The following is a 20,839-nucleotide window of genomic DNA, read 5'->3' as shown; positions in this document are numbered from 1 at the left end:
TGATTCAATATGTGATCTTTTGTGATTGACTTGTTCAACTTAGCATAGTGTTCTCAGGGCTGATCCATGTTTTGGCATGTATCAGTACTTCACTCTTTTTGTTGCCAGATAGTCTTTTTTTTTTTTTTTTTTTTTTTTTTTTTTTTTTTTATGACAGGCAGAGTGGATAGTGAGAGAGAGAGACAGAGACAAAGGTCTTCCTTTTTGCCGTTGGTTCACCCTCCAATGGCCGCCACAGCTGGTGCGCTGTGGCCAGCGCACCGTGCTGATCCGAAGGCAGGAGCCAGGTGCTTCTCCTGGTCTCCCATGGGGTGCAGGGCCCAAGCACTTGGGCCATCCTCCACTGCCTTCCCGGGCCACAGCAGAGAGCTGGACTGGAAGAGGGGCAACCGGGAAAGAATCTGGCGCCCCGACCGGGACTAGAACCCGGTGTGCCGGCGCCGCTAGGTGGAGGATTAGCCTATTGAGCCGCAGTGCCGGCTGCCAGATAGTCTTATATTGAGTAGATACACTGTATTTTATGTATCCATGCAGCAGTTAATGGATATTTCTGTTGTTTCCAGGTTGGTTGTTACAAATACTGCTTCTGTGGACATCATGGGCAAGTTTTTGTAGGAGCATGTTTTCAGTTAAAAACTGAAATATACTTAGGATATACTTAGGAGTAGAATTACTGGGTCATATGATAATTCTATATTTAATCTTTTGAGGAACTAACAGAGTAGTTGTACTATTTTTCCATATCTGCTAGTAATTTATGAGCATTTCAGTTTCTCCACATCTTTGCTAATATTTGTTATTATGTATTTTTTATTACAGCCATTTTTGGTGTAAAGTTATATCTGATTTTGCTTTTGATTTGCTTTTCTCTCATGGTTGATGATGCTTATAGATTTGAAACCTGTGATCAAACATTTCCAAATGCAAATATGAGTTCTTCTTCTTCTTCTTCTTTTTTTTTTTTTTTTTTTTTTTTGACTGGCAGAGTGGACTGAGAGAGAGACAGAGAGAAAGTCTTCCTTTTTCCGTTGGTTCACCCCACAATGGCCGCTGTGGCCGGCCGCAGGCACACCGCGCTGATCCGAAGCCAGGAGCCAGGTGCTTCTCCTGGTCTCCCATGTGGGTGCAAGGCCCAAGGACTTGGGCCATCCTCCACTGCACTCCCAGGATATAGCAGAGAGCTGGCCTGGAAGAGGAGCAACTGGCCTGAGTTCCTCTTTTTAATTGATACTTACTTGGTATCAGTTTAGTTCTTTAACTGTGAAATATGCCTGGGATTGGGATCTTTGAAAACATCCATCTCATTATAGAAATGGTTCCACAGGTAGCCATGTGTAACTCCGTGGGCTAGCTAGAATGTGTTACACTGGTGAAGTGATTAGAACATAGGATCTATTTGGACTGTTCTGACCCCATACTCTCCCATATCTGTATAAGTAAAGGAACATATTCCAAGATGGATTGCAGATTTTTTTTGAGAGTATGTCAGTGAGCAGGAAAAAGTATTTCAGAAAATGTTCTGAGAATTAAGTGATTTTTGAAGATGGTTTGGATTTTCTCTACCTTATACTCTTCCCTGTTTTGAATTTACTTGAAAAGGACATGAGATGAGGTTTTGCTTTTTCTTTCCTGTTTCTCTGTCCTTTGATATTCTTTTTCCTGCTATCCTTTAAGGGCATCTTTTGGGATTTGGGATATGCAGGGTAAATGAACTCCTGAAGCTAGAGTGCAGCTTTGTTTAGGCTTAGGTCATGGATCTGCTGTGTAGAATGTAGTTAGGATACCTGTGATTGCATCTGAAAGATCTCTCTCATTTTGGGGGCGTCCTTAAATTAGCCCAGAGCATGGTTACCAACAGCCTTGGAAGTCAGTGTAAAAAAAAAAAAAAAGAGCCAGAGAAATCCGGCGCCGCAGCTCACTAGGCTAATCTTCCACTTTGCGGTGCCGGCACACCGGGTTCTAGTCCCGGTCGGGACGGTGGATTCTGTCCCGGTTGCCCCTCTTCCAGGCCAGCTCTCTGCTGTGGCCAGGGAGTACAGTGGAGAATGGCCCAGGTGCTTGGGTCCTGCACCTCTTGGGAGACCAGGAGAAGTACCTGGCTCCTACTATTGGATCAGTGTGGTGCGCTGGCCATGGTGGCCATTGGAGGGTGAACCAATGGCAAAGGAAGACCTTTCTCTCTCTCTATCACTGTCCAGTCTGCCTGTCAAAAAAAAAAGAAAGAAAGAAAGAAAGGAAGTGTGTGAACTTTGGTGTGTTTTTTACATATTTAAAATTACAGTGAGTTTCTCCTGGGCTTGTAGATGGTGAGGAACCTTTGAACACCACTTAGCCTTGACCTTTAACTTTGTCAGAGAGGAACTTAGGTTCATGGAGGAGACATAATCTGCCTAAGAATGCAGCTGGTTGCATAATTAACAAGTACCTACAGAAGGTCCTTGGTGAAGCTGAGTGGCATAAATCTGTATTGCATGGGTTGGTGGCAGAGCTGGCATGATAAACCAGGTCTTTTGCTTCATAGATGGATGATTCCCCTCCACACTGTGCCACTTTCCAGATAATACATGTCAGTGTAACTGGTTGCGCCTGTGTACCTACAGAAATCTGAGCATATAAGCGATAAATAACCTACACTTCTCATCTAACATTATCTTTGGAACATTTGCAGCTGAAGGCAGGTACAATCTCTACACAGCGGACGGCAAATATATCTTCAAGGAAAGAGAATCATTTGATGGCCGAAACATTTTGAAGGTCAGTATGAAGCAGAGTGAATCAGAAGGCCTTTGGCATGTGTCCTAAGTAAGGGAGGTAAACAAGTTTTCTCCTATTAACTGTGGACTAGATTTTCCTCGTGCTTCTCATGAGAATCGTTGGTTGAAAGGCCTAATAAAGGGGCCGGTGCTGTGGTGTACCAGGTTAAGCTGCTGACTGTTGGGGGGCATCCCATATGGATGCCAGTTTGAATCCTGGCTGTTCCATTTTGATCCAGCTCCCTGCGAATACACCTGGGAAAACAGTAGAAGGTGGCCCAAGTGCCCGGGTCCCTGCACCCACATGGAAGACCCGGAGGAAGCTCCTGGCTCCTGGCTCTGGATCATCCTAGTTCTGGCCATTGTGGCCGTTTGGAGAGTGAATGAGTGGATCGAAGATCCCTCTCTCCCACTCTCCCGCTCTCTCTCTGTAACTCTGCCTTTCAAATAAATAAATAAAATCTTTAAAAAAAGAAAGGGCTACTAAAAAACATTTTTTTAATGTTGTAGAAGATTTCCCATTTGTTTGCTGCTGTGGTGTCCCAATGCTATGAGTCGTTCTATGCATGGGATAAACTAATACTGGGCCGTTGTAAACGGAGATGAAGTAATAGTGTCATCTCTCCTGCATGGTCTAGACATCGTGTGAGAAAAAAAATAAGTTGTAAAGTAAGATCAGCTTAGCTCAGGTCAGACTTTGGCACTTCCAGAGTACTTGAAATTGCTGGTTTTGGAAATGATTAGGTATCCAACTACTTGGATCCTTAGGAATAAGGTGAGGTTTACTGTGTATCTGGAGGTTTGAGTTTACACTTTCTAAGTGAAAAAGAATTGTTTGTCAAATTCCAATAGATTTTTTTTTCCTTCTCCCACAAAGTCACTTCCTGAAGTTGCCTTACAACCTATTTTTACTCAGGAACGCCCATGTCCTAACAAGTAGGTGCTCCATTTATGACCGCTGAGGCTTTGTTTTCTGAGTGTTCATCTGTGGACCTAAAATAAAAGGGTTCCTCAGGATTTCAGTTCTCTTTCTCCTGCAGACTCCGTCTGTGATGTCAGTGACCTCACTCTGTCGCGTTAACCTGCCGACGTTCTCCTGGGCCAGGAGGAACAGAGTTGTTGCCAGTGAGGAGTTTTTGATCCATTTCACTTGCTCTGTAATGGCTAGGGTCAGACATTTTCAAGGATGTGGGTGCTGTTCAGAGGTGGAAGCCGGAGAGTGTGTACAGTGTCAGATCAAGCTTCACCTTCAGATAGGCCGCTTGCTTTCCCTCCCCTACCCCATCCTCCATTCCCTCACTTGCCGGAAGCCCAAGGTGACCCCGTTGCCTCTAATTAATGACATCACTCTTCAGCAGCTTCGGCCTCTCACCACGAGACCAGCAGTACACGGACACCGTTCTCAGGCATTCCAGCATCCGCATTGCCGGCTCCCTCCTCTCCTTGCTGACTTTCCTCTTTTTGAGGAGTTTCCTTGTTTTTAAAGTAGCACTGGATTTGAGCCGTGGGCTTCAGATGAATGCAGTTGTGGGTGCTTTCACTGTTACTTTCCCAGGCTACAGCTCAGGATGATGGGAGTCTCTCTCCTCCTTTTCAGTCGGCTTTGGAGATTCTCTAATAATCTAATCTATCACTTTGCTTTTGTTGTTGGTGATTTGATTAAGACCACATGGGGAAAGAAATCTTCAGAAATGGCCCAAAGCCATTGTGATTCTCACATAATGAAAATTAAAGCCCAGACTGTGTGTTGATGCGAGTCAGGTGTGAGGTACCCTGACGCCTGTGAGGGGAAGGTGACAGCAGAGCCCCTGTTGGGTGGCTGTATGGACTTCATGGATCCTGCACTTGATACTGAGTTCTTCTCATCCTGGAATGTCATTTTTCCCTTCAGAGATGCTTTTTCTTGAAATCTTCTGATCCACCCCAGTGATCATGTGAATGTGGCTCCCTCTAGTGTTGACAGGGGTTTGCTATACCATTGGTACCCTTACTGCTTCCAGCCTAATCAGAGTAGGTACTTGGAGATCTTCTAGTCTAATACCCGAATCTCTGATACAGGGTCCACTGTGCTTAAAGTGACTTGCCACATGTACTGCTAGTTCATAGTAGAATCTGAATCAGAACAAAACACTCAAAATTTGGCACATACATTGTGGTGCAGTGGGTTAAGCTGCTGTTTAGATGCCCACATCCCACACCAGAGTGCCTGGGAACATGTCCTACCCTTGCTTCCAATCCATCTTTCTGCAAACGTGCCTGGGATACAGCAGGTGATGGCCCAAGTACTTGGGTTCCTGCCACCCACACGGGACATCCATGTGGAGTTCCTGGCTGCTGGTTTTGTCCTGACCCAGGTGGGCATTTGGGAAGTGAACCAGCAGATGGAATATCTCTTTCTCTCTCCTTTCTTTCAGTCATTCTTTCAAGTAAATAACTGTTTTAAAAAAATGAATGTATATACACACATACATGTATATATATATATATATAATTTTTATGCCAAATGAAATTGTGTTCAGAAAAAAAAATCAGTTTCACTAACAAGCTAGGAAGTGACTTGGAGTAAACAGGTTAAAACTACATTGGTTGTTAAGGAGCTGAGCATGTGTGTGCAGCATATTAACAGCTACACAGGCCAAGGGTCGGGAGTGCTGGTGACGGGAGGCAGCTTTGGCCAAAAAAAGCTAGCTCAACTTCATCCACTGTTCAAAGAAAAAAAAAGAGAGAGAGAGAGAGAGAAAGTCATTGCTCATTGCTGTAAGAATTTAATGAGTAGCAGCCAATTGCTATTCTACTCCACAAAGAGAATTGGTCCTTTTTGCTTGGTCTAATCTTATGTGTCTGGGTGCCTTAATAAGAAAAACATTTCTAATGACTTTTGGAGGTGGAAGCCACATTTTTCTTTTGTACAACTCTTTTGAGAGCCGTTGTAGTTATAATAGACTAGTGCCTGGTTATTCCTAGTAAAAATAAGGATTTCTCTTCCCCTAAGAAAGACTTTGACAAAAGAACTGACAGCCAAAGACTCATTCTTCTGTATTAATCAAACCAGAAAAGGAACAGACATATTCAGTTGTGGTGGGGTTTTTTGGTACCCAGCTGACAGCTTCGGGAGGGGGATGTAGTGAATGAAGAAGATAGAGGCCAAACTAAAAGGATGGTGTTCCCTCGGAAGGTTTCCATTTCTAACTAAGAATCGCCTCAAAGGAGCTCTGGATACAGCCAGAGGCACTGGTAAACTTGTACTTGGAGAGTCCTGCGGACATGAAGGTCCCCCTCCAGGACATAGCTGGCTCTTCATTACTTTGGAGTAGAATGGTCGCTAGCTCTCAGCTTCTGGAGACAGAAGCAATGGCAGTCTGGGGGACTAGGGAATAGCCTCAGCGATAGTGTTTGCAGACTGTGCTCTCAGCACAGGGATACGATATGAACTGTTCAAAAGCAAAGCCTGCACTGGAGTGAAGAAGAGGCATTGGGACCTCCTTAGGTGGTACTCACCAGAGGTGATTGATACTTATACCTTGGGAAACACCATGAGTCTAAGGTCAAAGGACACAGTCGCTTCTCAGCCTTTTGGCTAAGATAAAGTGTAAAATCAAAGGACACGGCAAATGTGCCCTTCCTTAGATGCTAAAAAAATTCTGGAAAATACAAACTAAATGAGAGATGAATTTGTACCTTTTCGACTTCATATATAAGAATCTTCTTTTTATTTGCATATTTCTTTGAGAAACAGGATACCATACTTCTTCTCAATTAAAAAAAACATATTTTCAGTCCAGACCCCCCCCGCTTTTGATACACTTATTATGCCATAAATTTATAGGGGATGGGTTCCAGCAGCTCAGGTTCCTTTCCACAGGTTCTGATGAAGTGGGCTTCTCTGGGTGGAGCAGGCTGGTGCTTTGCTGAACCCAGGAACCTTTCTCTTTGGCTTCCTTCTTTTTCTGATCATTTTCCTCCACATGTCTCAAGAAGCTGTCTTGGCCCTTAGAGTGCTTAATACGCAGAATACACACATTAATTATCTTGGCAAAGGTCTTGCCTTTAACTTGTTTACAACAATGCCAACAGCATGCTGGGTAACACTGTGGAGTCTTCAGGTGTTGCCATGGTAACATTTATGGGCAGTTCCTTTTTGAGCAGTACCCATGCCCTTGGTATCTTCAATATCATCTTTCTTGTAGATGTGCATGTATGTGGCCAAAGGAACAACTCCATGTTTTCTTTTCTTTTTTTTTTATTTGACAGATAGAGTTAGACAGTGTGAGAGAGAGATAGAGAGAAAGGTCTTCCTTCCATTGGTTCATACTCCAAATGGCTGCTACAGCTGTAACTACACCGATCCGAAGCCAGGAGTCAGGTGCTTCCTCCTAGTCTCCCGTGCAGGTGCAGGGTCCCAAGCACTTGGGCCATCCTCCACTGCCCTCCCAGGCCACAGCAGAGAGCTGGACTGGAAGAGGAGCAACTGGGACTAGAACCCGGTGCCCATATGGGATCCAGGCAGAGGGTTAACCAAGTGAGCCAGCCCCGTCAACTCTGTTTTCTAAAAGGCCTGGAGAATATGCATCAGGTGCCTCTCTTTCCCTTTGTGTTTATCATCTTGGTGAATTACTGGAAAACAGTGGTTTTGGCCAAAAAGCCATATTTAAGAATCTTTAGCGAAAGAGGCATGGGCAGTGTTAAAGCAAGCACAGTCAGCCCTGCCTGTCTCTGGGCTGTGCATCTGCAAATTCAGTGGATCAAGACTATTTGAAAAGGGGAGGATGTTTGACCTGATGGTTGAGGTCCTAGCTCCCATTTCGGAGGGCTGGGTGGAGGCCCAGCTGCTCTAGTTCCAATCCAGCTCCTTGCTAAAAGTGCCTGGGGAGGCAGCGGAAGATGGCCGAAGTGTTTGGGGCCCTGGTACCATATAGAAGACCCAGATGGAGTTCTTGGTTCCTGGCTTTGGGCTAGCTTAGACCTGGGTAGTAAACCAGTAGATGTAGAAGCTCTCTCTCTGTCTCTCCTTCTCTCTGTGTGTGTGTCTCCCTGCCTTTCAGATAAATAAATAAATCTTTTTAAAAATAAAATAAATAAAAACACAAAGAAAATTAAAATGAAAGAATAAAGGAATCCAGGAATTCTTTTTACTATTGTTGTTACTTCGCTGTAAGTCTAAAACTATGTCAAAGTAAGAAATTTTGGAAAGAAACAATGAAAGAGAAACTGGCACTTTAGAAATTGAGTAAGGTACTTGACCATTATTTGTTGTGTTTGTGTATTTTTCAAAAACAGACACCTTCCAGAAAAGTTTATTGAATTCTTATTTGTACCTTGTTAAAAATGTTTAGTATAGATGTAGATTTTATTAACTGTTGATTTTGTCACAGGGAATGGTCCGGTTGGTTTTAAAAGGTGTAAGAATGTAATTGACATGAGGAACAACATCTTGATAGAACTTTCATCTTAGACCAAGTTACTCAGAAGGTCGCTGCATCTTGCATTGGGGTGTTTTGTTGTTGTTCTGTTGAAGAAAGGAGAGCCCATTTTCTGTAGTCCAGGTGCTCTGAAGCAGCGCTTCCCACCGTGATCCCTTTCAAACTGTTCTTTAGTGATTCCCTCTGACCTACCTCTCACCTCTCTCTTTGGACACAAAAACACTGTGAAAAGTCCCTGATAGCCCTATTTGTTCAGTGCCTTGACCCACTTCTACTTTTTCCCCAGGAGCCACGTGGGAAGTGTTAAGTCCTTTTCTCTCAGGCCCTTTCTTCTCTTGGCTTCAGGGGCAGTTGGCTCTCCTGGTTTTCTCCCTGCTTCTGAATCTACTTCTTAAACTTGTTATTTGTTCCCTTGTGAAGTTTTGTCTTTATATATATATATATATATATATATATATATATATATATATATATTTGTCTTTATATATATATATATATATATATATATATATATATTGTCTTTATATATATATATTTTACTTCAGTCTTCTCTGTCCAAGTCCTACCCATTCTTCAAATTCCAGTACAGAGATCAGCTCGTCCTTAGTGGTGTCACCCAAACTGTGGGGCTCTGCCTTTCTCAGCTCTTGCATCGTCTGTGCAGGAACCTCTTACGCACCTCTCAATGCCTAGCGTTTGTGTTTTGCACTCAGGAACCATTTTGGGATTCAAATTGTTTTCCACAGAAATCAGATTTTGGAGCAGGGGAAGGAAGAGATGTTCCATTGTGCGTCGTTGGTAGAATACTAGGTTTGCCTAAGGAGGCATGTTTGCCCCATTCTCCAGGTCATAACCTCTTAGCACAGGGGTCATCAGAGCATAATTTGAAGATGAAAGAGGGCCTGTTACCTGTTCTTTAAAATGGTCCTCAATCTATAAGTGATTTTTACATTTTTAATTGTGAAAATGATATGAAAATCAAATAAATAAAACTGAAAGTCAAATAAATAAAACTGCATGGAAACATAGCAATGCTCTTTTGCTTAGACACCATTTAGTGCAATTGAATAGTTGTGATGGACTCTGTGTGGCCATCTGACTATGTAAAAAATTGGACCCTGTTCTAAAGGTTAGAGTTTATCTTTTATTTCAGTAAACACAATTTCTGCATTATTATTACATATGATGCACATATGAGATAGCACCTCAAGATAAACTAACTATGTCATAAACATTTAGCTAACAACAGCCAGTACTATTGAATTTCTGTGTGCTTGGTTTTTTTTTTTTGAAGATTTACTTATTTATTTGAAAGAGTTACAGAGAGTAAGGGAGAGTGAAAGGCACTGAGAAAGAGGAGGGAGGGAGGGAGGGAGGGAGAGAGAGAGAGAGAGAGAGGTCTTCCATCTGCTGGTTCACTCCCCAAATGGCTGCAATGCCTGGGGCTTGGCCAGGCTGAAGCCAGGAGCCAGGAGCTTCTTCCATGTCTCCCATGTGGGTAGCAGGGGCCCAAGGACTTGGGCCATCTTCTGCTTTCCTAGGCCATAGCATAGAGCTGGATTGGAAGTGGAATAGCCGGGATTCAAATGGGTACCCATATGGGATACCAGCATCACAGGTGTGGCTTTACCTGCTGTGCCTCCACGCTGACCCCCAGGTTCTTTGTTTTCTAGCAGATGTTTCTTTTTGAAAATGAATTTTTTTAAGGAAGAGGGAGCCCCAAATTAAATATACCTAAAGTTCATGTGCACATTCCTCCATTAATTTTTGAAGTTCATTTCTCAGTTAAATTTGATTGCAGTCTTGTTACTCCACATGGCAAACCTCTGCTGATTATGGATAATAATGAGCCTGAATCTCAATTGAACTTCCTTTTATTTCAGAATACAACCCAAATGAATTATGTGCTCCTCTGTGGTATGCACTAATTAACTTGAAACATGAACAGTGATTTCTTTGGCAATTTCACTTAATGCCTTGTTACAAAATATATGAATAAAAATATTGAACTATAAAGAACACTGAGCTTGGGAGTAAATGGTGCTAATTGTACAGTCAGCACAAATATCAGAACAGGTGACGTTTTGGCAGGGGATTTTGACAGGACCTCTTGCCTGAACATGGCCCCCGGCATTTTGCTGTGTTAGTGGTAAGATACGGTGCCACTTCCATTCTTTATGATTAAAGCAAAACTCATAAAAGTGTGAGATTGCAGAAAATTGGTAGGGGCTCCCCCCCTTATTTTGTTATTTGTAGAAACAACATACTGTCGTTTATGGGGAAAGATTCCTGCTAGGTGACGGTGCATCTGATATATAAGGTGGACGTGCAGTTTGAAATACTTCACTTTGGTTTTGTAGCTGCCTTTTTTTTTTTTATTTGAAAGACAGAGGTGTTTTGTTTTGTTTTTGTGTGTGTTTTGAAATGTAGCTTCTTATTTTAGGCTCTTGGGGTTTAAGGGAAGGAAGATTCATATCCAGACAGTGTTCTACCAAGATTCTCCTGAATTTGTTTTGCCTGGAAAGTGAGATCTTAAAAGACTAATGAGGGAACCCAGGGATAGGCTGTCAGTGAGGTGAGACCATTGTTAAAATGAGCAGTTGGCTGAGTTTTGACAGAAGCCAGAATCCATTCTAGAAAGATGTACCTTCCCAATCTGTTGCTGGCTGTTCATATGTGATGTTTTCAGTCTTTGCCCTCTTTTGAAAGTTTTTGATGTGTTACACTGCCTGAAAAGTGAAGTCTCAGAACACTGATAAGGATACCCAAAGATAGGGCTGTCAGTGAGGAGAGGCCGTTGTTAAAATGAGCAGTTGGCTGAGGTTTGACAGAAGCCAGAATCCATGCCGGGAAGATGCACCTCCCCTGGACCGTTGCTGTCTGTTGTTCATGATATTTTTTTCTCTTCGCTCTCTTTTGAATTTTTGTCTATTGGCTGTTCTCTTTGCAGTGGTATTGGAATATTTGCCTGTGTTGAGTTGGCTCAGGCAGAGAATGATGAGAGGGTTTGGAAGGATCTAGCCAACATAGTAACAAAAAATAGGGCATGGTTTAGCAATGTCAGTGAGAGTTGAAAAAATTGAGAGGTTAGCATTACTTTTCTTAAAAACATTTCAAGTTCTTAACAGAATGAAAGATAAATATTTGGTAATACTTATTGAAAACCTAAATGCTTGTTTGGTGCAGTCATGGGAGGCAGAATGAATATTCAGTTGTCTTTGGCCCTTGATTTCTCTCACCCCTATAAACTCTTCTTTGTTTTTTGCTTTTTTAAAGATTTATTTATTTGAAAGAGTTACAAAGAGAGAGTAGGAGAGGTAGAGAGAGAGAGGTCTTCCGTCTGCTGGTTCACTCTCCAACTGGCCAAAACTGCCCAAGCTGCACCGATCTGACGCCAGGAGCCAGGAGCTTCCTCCCTTCCCACTGGGTACAGGCGCCCAAGGACTTGGGCCATCTTCTCCTGTTTTTCCAGGCCATCTCAGAGAGCTAGATTGGAAGTGGAGCAGCCGGGACTCGAACCAGCACCTATGTGGGATGCCAGTGCTGCAGGTGGTGGCAGCTTTACCCGCTATGCCACAGCGCCGGCCCCATCCTATGAACTCTTTAAAAGGGGTGCCTTTTGGAAAATGTTTATCTATTTGAGAGGGAGGTGGGGGAGAGAGAGAAAGAGATTCACTCCCTACGTGCCCACAACAACTAGGCAGCTACAGCAGGGAGCTGGGAACTCAATCCAGGTCTCCCACATGGGTGGCAGGAACCCAGTAACTTCCGCCATCGCTGCTGCCTTTCCAGGGTATGCATTAGCAGGAAACTGGAGTCAGGAGCCAGAGGTGGGCATTGGACCTGGAACTCCAACATGGATGTGGGCGTTTCATCTGCTAGACCAAACGCCTGCCCTTGGTGCTGTTTTTATCAGGGAATAGTCCTTTCTTTTATGTGTTCATTTCTTTCTTTCTTTTTAAAGATTGATTTACTTATTTGAAAGGCAGAGTCACAGAGAGAGAAGGAGACAGAGTTCACTCCCCAAATGGCTGCATCAGCTGGGGCTAGGCCAGGCTGAAGCCAAGAGCCAGGAGCTTCATCTGGGTCTCTCGTCTGGGTACAGAGCCCTAAGTACTTGGGCCATTCTCTGCTGCTTTCCCAAGGGCATTAGCAGGGAGCTGGATCGGGAATGGAGCAGCCGGGATGCAAACCAGCATCTATATAGGATTCAGGCATCACAGGTGCTGGCTTAACCTGTTACATTACAACGCCGGCCCCTTGTGTGTTCATTTCTAGGGGTCCATTCATATTATCTTAGCTGTAGTTCATTGATGAAATTAGTTGGATTATGGCTCACTTTGGGTCCATTGTTTATTGTGGTAACATACACTGAAAACTTACGCATTTTAACCATTGTTAAGTGTGCAGTTCTGTGGCATTGCTGTACAACCATCACCACCATCTTTTTATGGACTTTTTCCATCTCCCCAGATTTACATAGGGAACGCATCAAACTGTAACTCACTGTCCCTGCTTTGCTTTGCCTAGCCCCTGATAACCACCATTGTACTTTCTGTATGGCCTTGATTATTCTTGGTACCTCATAGAAGTAGAATCATGTTTTTTTTGTTGTTTTGTGCATCTGGCTTATGTAACTCAGCATAATGTGTTCAAGGTTCATCTGTGTTGTAGCGTGGTGGCGGAATTTCATTCTTTATTAAGGCTGAGTAATATCCCTTTGTGAGTATACACTTCATTGTGTGTTTTCAGCTACAGCGTAAACAAACCAGGAGCAGAATGCAAATCCGGTCCCAGAGGTGGTGATAGGTGCTGTCATATTTGAAGCAGCCTTCTGTTTAGAGACCAGAACGAGTGAAACTACATGGCTTTGTGGGGACAGAGTCTAAGTGTCACTCCCAATGTTAGAGGACATTGGCAGAAAGAGAAATGAAGTGAAGGCCACTATGCCAAGAAGCTGTGACCCCAGCAATGAAACAATTTTAGAATTAATGTTCAAATATGGACATTATTATTATAAATTCAAGTTCATTGAGAAAACACTCAGGGAACAAATCAACTGGAACTCTGCAATTCAGAGTTTATTCTCTCAGTTGCAGGTTGGGACACTGACGCCTGTTCTTACTCCTGTGATGTGCGTGGGACTGATAACCTTTTCCTCTTCCAGGCCTTTTGCCTGTTTGACTTTTGGCCCACATCTTTGCAGTGACTGGGGTGTTAGCAAAATAAGGTGGGTCAGGATGTGACAAGCTACAGTGATAGAACTAAGACCGACAGGATGCGCTGTTTCATGTCTTGTGGTCTAATGAGATGCCTTGGTTGAAAATAAGTCAGTAGCATGGGCCAGCCTCTCTCCCATCTCCCCAGGAGCCGTTCCACGCCCAGCCATTATTTAGACAACTGTTATATGCATGTACACTTTCTGCTGCCTGATGTTGCCTGGGGGCATCTGATTTGTGCTGTAACTTCTCGATGCTGGCCCCGTGTTGGAGAAGTAGACTGGAGACTTGCCGAGTCTCGTGGCCTTGTTTTCTCTCTCACCTTGTTCTTTTTCTGAATGCCTTGTCTTGGCACTGTAGGCAGCCTCTTTATGCCCAGCCTCCCTAAAGCCCTGGGCCAAGAAGAAATCATCCCTGTGTTGTCCCATTTCCCCCTGTGGGGTTCCTTTCTGCTGACTTTGATTCCTTCCACCTGGGTAAGACAGAGATCAAATGCTTATCTTCTTTTGCATTTTCAGGACCACGAGTAATAGAATAAAACCTGAGGGAAGATCACCCAACTTGAAATGAGAGTGGCAACACATTCTAATGTGGGAGAGAATTTATCTGTAGAAAACATCACCCAGATTAATTCTGAAAGGGCTTTAAGCACCACCAGCAGCCACCAGGGGCAGTTTTGTGCTGGTGGAGCAGTAACATCCAGGCCCGAGGCAGCGCTTTCTCAGGGAGCAGTTTTGCAGTGTCTGGGCTCTGCTGGGCTCTGCTGGGCTCTGCTGGGCTCTGCTGGGCTCTGCTCCTGACTGGGGCAGGGAGGAGGGGAAGGGAGTTTGTGTGTGAGCACAGCACAACCTCTTCTCTCCCCCACCTCCTGCCCCACCCTGTGCAAATTTTTTGCTACTTTTCAGAATTGGAAGGCTCTGCAGGGAGGGGAAGTCCCTTGGCATTTTGAATATCGAGGTGCTCAGCAGAACTGCCTGGCATCCTGTTTGTGTATAGCGATTTTAATTCCCTCCCTAATAGGTCATTTGGCCTTAGCAGCAGAGTCTTCAACTCGATAATCCTTACATCAGCAGTGAGGCTCAGGCCAGGCGTCCCACAGTGCAGCCCTGAGTGGTTATTTGGAAGAAGTTGTGAGCCTTCATTCCCTGGTTTCTGCTGGGCACCTCTTTAGATCAGGCTCTCAGCATTCCTCATGCTCAATGCAGCTGGGCCTGGCAGGTGATTTTGGGGAGCAGAATGGCTGAGGAAGTTCCCGTTCCCATCAGTGGAGATGGGGATTCGGGCTCTGGGACCTGCCAGCTTTTGGGTACTGTTTTCATGGCCATGTGCAAAGTGCCATGCTGATGGCTTGACAGATGGCAGCTGGTGCACTGATTTGCAGCCGTCTTGCTGCTTCCCGTACAGAGGCAGGGAGGATGGAGGATGGTAGGAATCGCTCCTCCCACAGACTGCCTTGACCTTGCTCCTTGGATCTGAGGTGCCCCAGGCCTTCTGGAAGTGCATGATCTCCCCCTTTTCTTGGCTATTATTAGCTGTTGTTATTGACTCTGACACTGATCTCTGCCGTTTGAGGTTTCAGATCAGAAGTGGCACCTTGGGCAGAGGTAGAGCTGTATTTGGAGATGACTGTGGGGTAGTAAGTAGCTGCCAGCCACTTTGTCTTTTACTCTGAAGTACATGTTCCACTTTGGTCTTCAAAAATATTAGTCTTAAGAGACCAGATAATGACTGCAGGAGCCTGTAAGCTGTCGCCAGTTCCTCAGAAACTTTTTTTCTTTTAAGGAAACATTGTGTTTGGGTTCCTGGAATGATGCGTTGGATGCTCTAGTCAATGAGTATTAATAATAATCAGAGCTCAGCATTCCACTTAGAATCTAATCATAGAACATCCTTGTGTTGTCTCCATTTACAGATGGAGAAATTGGGGAAGAGAGTGCTCTGTCGCCATCGATAGAAAAGTACTGAAGTCAAGTTTGCCCTAAGAACCTTCTTGCTCACTCTCTTCAATGGCGAAGAAATTTCTGTTTTTCATTTCCAGGAAAGGGGTGTGTATGTGTGTGTGTGTGTGTGTAACTGCTTACCATAGGGCAAACAGGCTCAATTGTGTTCTTTTGTGATGCTGTTTAGGGAAGAATCTGTGAATCTTTTTAAGTAGAGGGAAGGCTTTTTGCCTCCTAGGTATGCTGGCTCCATCTCACCCCTTTCTTGCTTCTTCATGTCCCAAGCACTTGGCCATCTTCAGAAATAATCCTGCACATGGACAGAAGAAAAATGCCAGGGCCAGGCAGCCACAAGAACTTGAACCATGTGGTACCTTGGAAAAAACTCAGATCATTGTTTTTGGAGTTGCAGAGTTTGTTTGTTTGTTTTTTTTTTTTTTTTTTTTTTGACAGGCAGAGTGGACAGTGAGAGAGAGAGACAGAGAGAAAGGTCTTCCTTTGCCGTTGGTTCACCCTCCAATGGCCGCCGCGGCTGGCGCGCTGCGGCCAGCGCACCGCGCTGATCCGATGGCAGGAGCCAGGAGCCAGGTGCTTTTCCTGGTCTCCCATGGGGTGCAGGGCCCAAGCACCTGGGCCATCCTCCACTGCACTCCCTGGCCACAGCAGAGAGCTGGCCTGGAAGAGGGGCAACCGGGACAGAATCCGGTACCCCAACCGGGACTAGAACCCGGTGTGCCGGCACCGCTAGGCGGAGGATTAGCCTAGTGAGCCGCGGCGCCGGCCCGGAGTTGCAGAGTTTTAACAAGCTGAATTGAAGCAAAAGTTTGGTTGGAGGGGGGAGCTTATTTGTCCTCGCAATCTATGTAAGATTGGTAGCACGGAACATGAAGAACCTTGATGTTTTTTAGTCTATCACATTTTTAGTCTGGTGTTCATATCTTTCTGTATACTGCCTGAAGTCTTAGTAATCCTAAACCTCAAGGCCTCTTTCACTGGAATGCTTCTGAAATGCCATAAATAAAACAAAGGCCATTATCTGTTTTGCTGGTTTTCAGTGGCTCTCCCCAGGGTTGTCATGATAGCTTTTCTCATCATTGTTTCCTGTTCTCTGATTGCATGTGCACAGCCTGAGGACAGGACTTGGTCCCCACTCGGCGCTCTCTGGAACAGAGAGGCATGTTCTCGCTGCCTTGTGCACATGGCCTCCACCCAGGACCTCTTTAAGTTCCTCTCGCAGGGGTAGTGGTCCCAGCCCTGTCTCTGTTTCTTATCTTTTAAGTGGGGATAATAATGCTTAGCTGTGCTTTCCATCAGAGCAATTTGTGAAAGGTTAATGAGCTGGGCTTTGTAAGATACTTTTAGATCCTTAGATGAAAGGTGTTATTTAACCACAGCACGGCTTCCTACTGGGAGTGCCCTCCCAGAGAGCAGAGCGCCTGACAGCCTCTCTTCCATTCGTCCTCATGGCGTGCCTTGGAGGGAGAGAGGTGGTTCAGCATCATCATTAAATACAAAATACTGTTACTTTTATCTGTAAATGGGCTAATTGTGAAAAACACAAGTGGATGAGACAGATGATGGGAGGGGATAGAGAAAACCTCAAAGTGGCATGTGTTTGCTATTCCTGTTCACTCTGCTTTGGATTTGGAAATCCCAGCTGCACACATGAATACAAGAGAACATGTCCTTCCCTGGGGAGGAGTGGGACCGAGGACATCCTTCTAAATACCTGCATCCATTGAGCCACCTGTCCGTACCTTGATCTGTGCCAGATTATTTTCTAAGTGCTGACTTAACTGGTGAATGCCACAAAAGACTAAGTTGCATAGGGCTTTAGTATTTTGTGTTTTGAGCCTTTGTCTTGGATGTTAGAACTGAATTTCCTCTTACTGTGAAATCCTAGTCATATTGGGACAGTGGATGGTTCTCCTAGGCCACGCAACACAAGAAGTAGGTTTCCTTAAAAGAAATACCTTTGAAGAGAGTGACCACCGCTATTTCTAAGACTGAAGAAAGAGAATGAGCCTGTTTAGGTAGCCACTAGGGCAGGGACTCCAGCAGTGCTGTCCTTACGCTGGACAGCTGTTGGGGACCAAGCATTCATTTGGGTTTGCAGGTTGAGGTTGCAAATGCAGAAGGTTCTTCCCCCCTTCCTCCCCACCTCTGTCTCAGTCTGCTGTCTCATTTTTGCAGTTTCATTGCAATCAGTGTCATTTCTGTTCTTAAGGATTCTGTTACAGGGCATGAAAGGAAGAAGGAGAAGGTCTGAAATGAATGCGAAGGAAACTGACCACAGTCAGCCTTAGATCTTGCTGTTTGTTTTCTTCCAGCACAGAGCACACGTTAACAGAACCGGTACTTCCCTGTGTTCTCCCTGTGAGACAAATGTTTTCAGAAGGAAAACATCATAGCTTTCAGAATCCCTAGGGGAATTATTATAAAACAACAGTGAGAGGGCCAGTGCTGTGGCGTAGCAGGTAAAGCCGCCACCGGCGATGCTGGCGTCCCATGTGGGTGCCAGTTCATGTCCCTGCTACTTCACTTCTGATCCAGCTCCCTGCTAATGCACCTGGGAAAGCAGCAGAAGATGGCCCAAGAACTTGGGCCCCTGGACCCCTGTGGGAGACCCAGATGAAGCTCCTGGCATTGGTCTGCCCCAGCCCTGGCCATTGCAGCCATCTGGGGAATGAACCAGCCGATAGAAGGTCTCTCTCTCTCTAACTCTGACTTGCAAATAAATAAATAAATCTTGGTGGGGGGGAACTAGTGAGGAGAAAAATCTTGACAAGATTGAAATACCTTGACTGGATTCTTTTTGATTTAAATTTTCCTGTTAGGTCTGTAATTTCCTAAACAATGGAACACTCTGCTGTTCGTGAACTGTCATGGGTTGGAGAGAACAACCAAGTTCCTTTTTTTTTTTCCTCAGAGATATATTGTTTTATTTATTTGAAAGGCAGAGTAACAGAGAGGGAGAGAGAAAGACAGATCTTCCATCTACTTGTTTACTCTCCAAATGCCTGCACCAGTCAGGGATGGACCAGGCCAGGAGCGCCATCTGAGTCTGCCGCATGGATGCCAGGAACCCAAGTCCTTGGGCTGTCGTCTGCTGCCTCCCAGGCACATCAGCAGGGAGTGGGCAGGACTTGAGTCTGGGCACTCCCATGTGGGATGTGGGCATCCAAACAGCAGTTTTCAAACTACTGCACCATGAACTTGTCCCTCTTTCTCTTTTTCTAAACTTGTAGTTTAAGCTTTTTTCTCCTCTTCCCATTTAGATACCTAATTAAGTGGAGTCCTTTAATTTTGCTCATTTTCATCCAGAATTCAATTAAAACTCTTCCGGCTGAGTTGGTGCCATCTGATTCTACAACCAGGTCCAGGGAGAAAGGTGGGAGTGAGAGTAGGAATGATGAGAGAAGAGTATGTTCGTGTTGGTGTTTGGGAGCTCTCTGTGTCATGTCAGCACTCCTCGCTATGACTTCCTGGGACCGTGTTTGGAGGGGGGCAGCCCACGTAAGGGGCGGTAAGGTTCAGGGGTTAAAGGGCTCTGGCTCCATAGAGTTAGGCTGCCCACATGAAGCTCTGCTTTCTACCTTTATGTTGTAGGAGAGGAGAGATTTCTTGCTCATCCCCAGCTTCATGGCTGAGGTTCCTGTGAAACATAAGGACAGAATGAGAAGAGGAAAGCACACAGATTTATTTAATGAGGCTCATATGATAAGAGGGCCTTCAGAGATGGAGGCCCAGGGTGGGTGTTGTCGTGCAGCAGATTAAGCCACTGCCTAGAATGCTTGTTCAGAAGGTCCTGGCTGCTCCATGCCTCTGATCCAGCCTCCTGCCAATACACGTGGGAGGCAGTGGACGATGGCCCAAGTTCTTTGGTCCCTGCCACCCGCGTGGGAGACTTTGATGGAGTTCCTTGCTCCTGTCTGTAGCTTGGTCCAGCCTTGCCTGCTGTGTGCATTTTGGGATTGAACCAGCGGATAGAAGATTCTTCTCTGTCTCTGTCTCATTCTCTGTCACTCTGCCTTTCTCATAAATAAATAAATCTTAAAAAGAGAAAGAAATGAAGATGCAAAGAAACAGGTAAACATGTGCATTGTTATACTTACGTTTGAAGAGTGGTCAGTCATGGAGAAACATGGTTAGAGGATGAAGAGGTGTGGTCTAATAAACTGGGGGGACTTGAGTAAAGGGCAGGGGGTGGATTTCTCCCTCCCGCTCTGAGGTTTCAAGCTTCAGAGTCCTCTGAAATACACTGGCGGTAGAGTAACGGCAGCCGAAGTTGCCCTCTGCCTCATGTGCACAAAGGACCATCTGTGACGCCTGTGTCGGTAGTGCTTTAGGCAGCTGGCCAGGAAATGGGCAAAACCCAAATCTGCCTCCCTGCTCAGGGGTCTGGGAGCGTTCTGAGGTCAGGGGCCCGCAGCGGATGCCGTGATCTGCAGGACCCTTGGCCTCCTGAAGCTGTCTGCCTCTTCTGCCCATTCTCCAACTTTGGGTTCTTTGGGGTGGGGGCCAAGCTTAGCCCCAGGTGTCATCTGCAGGTTGTCATCCCCTGTGCGCACGTGCAGCTGGGCTGTCAGCCTTGGTCTGGTGGACGCTAGTTTAGGCCAGCTTGGTGGTGACGTCTGTAAAAACAGCGTTAGAAATAGTGATTCAGTAACCTGACTTTTATGGCTGGACCCTATTGTTAGAGAATAGGGTGGGGAGTTTTCCGGGAAGGAACCGGGAAACATGGCAGGGAGCTTCTGAGTTTGCAGGGTGTCAGGAGGAAACCTGATTCGGGGGCCGCCACCCAGTTTCAAAGGCATGCACTTTACTAATGGAGCCAAACAAAACACGAAACTCACAGCAGAGCCAGTTGGTTGAAGAGGAGAGGGAAGAGGAAGATGTGGGGACTTTTCGAAGGGGAGTAAATGATTTTTAGTGGACATGAATGGGCGACAGAAGGTCAGAGGGTGATCGTCCCAGATCTGCTCCAGGGGAGAAGGGCAGTGAAGATGAGAGAGCTTTCCTGTTCCTGTTCTGTTTTCTCTAATGCCGTGGGGCCGTATTTTGTCTGGAACACCATCAGTTTCTGTGCGCCTTTAGACATCTTACAAGGCCTTCTAAGCCTCAGGCCCAGCTGTAACAGGGGGATTGACAGCGGGATCTTCTTGGGTGGGGTATGAGGATGCGGAGGCCACCAGGTAGAGCCCTCAGCGTAAGTGCAGCGCAGGTGCTGCCCAGGCCGCGCGGGCTTTTGCAGTCCTTACTTCATCAGAGCTGTCGTCAGTCCTTCTGTACTGTGACTCACCTGATCCTTACCAGGACACAGTACTGGCATTCTGGAACTTTCAGACTCTCCTCTTAGGATAAATGTGATGTTCATATGTTGTAAACTTCAGCAGACGTGGGAAACACTATCATAAGCAAAGTCAAAGACAAATGACCAAGTGGGGGGAAATATGTCTGCAGTTTGTAATTCATTTCCCTAGTACATAAGGAGCTGTAACTCAGTG

At 45.3% G+C, this 20,839-nt stretch overlaps 1 protein-coding gene and 1 non-coding gene across 7 annotated transcripts in view; both read left to right on the top strand.

Annotated features, from left to right (window-relative positions):
• Nucleotides 1-20,839, top strand: part of ASCC1 (activating signal cointegrator 1 complex subunit 1) — a 106,111-nt gene that overhangs the window by 80,461 nt on the left and 4,811 nt on the right. For 4 of the 6 annotated variants that reach the window (XM_008269983.5, XM_008269984.5, XM_008269985.5 and 1 more), the window contains exon 9: nt 2,669-2,754. The exons of the other annotated variants lie outside the window; for them this stretch is intronic. In XM_008269983.5, the coding sequence (XP_008268205.1) occupies nt 2,669-2,754 (86 nt within the window). The remainder of the gene's footprint in view (nt 1-2,668; nt 2,755-20,839) is intronic. 6 annotated transcript variants of the gene reach the window in all.
• On the top strand, nt 3,268-3,397 carry LOC127484274 (small nucleolar RNA SNORA20). The gene has a single exon (XR_007911155.3). It is a non-coding gene; the product is annotated as a small nucleolar RNA SNORA20 (small nucleolar RNA).

This window comes from Oryctolagus cuniculus, chromosome 15 (genome assembly GCF_051225735.1).
Source record: "Oryctolagus cuniculus isolate XC-2025 breed Fujian yellow rabbit chromosome 15, ASM5122573v1, whole genome shotgun sequence".
In the NCBI taxonomy this organism is placed as follows: Eukaryota; Metazoa; Chordata; class Mammalia; order Lagomorpha; family Leporidae; genus Oryctolagus; species Oryctolagus cuniculus.
This window is presented reverse-complemented; position numbering and strand designations above follow the sequence as displayed.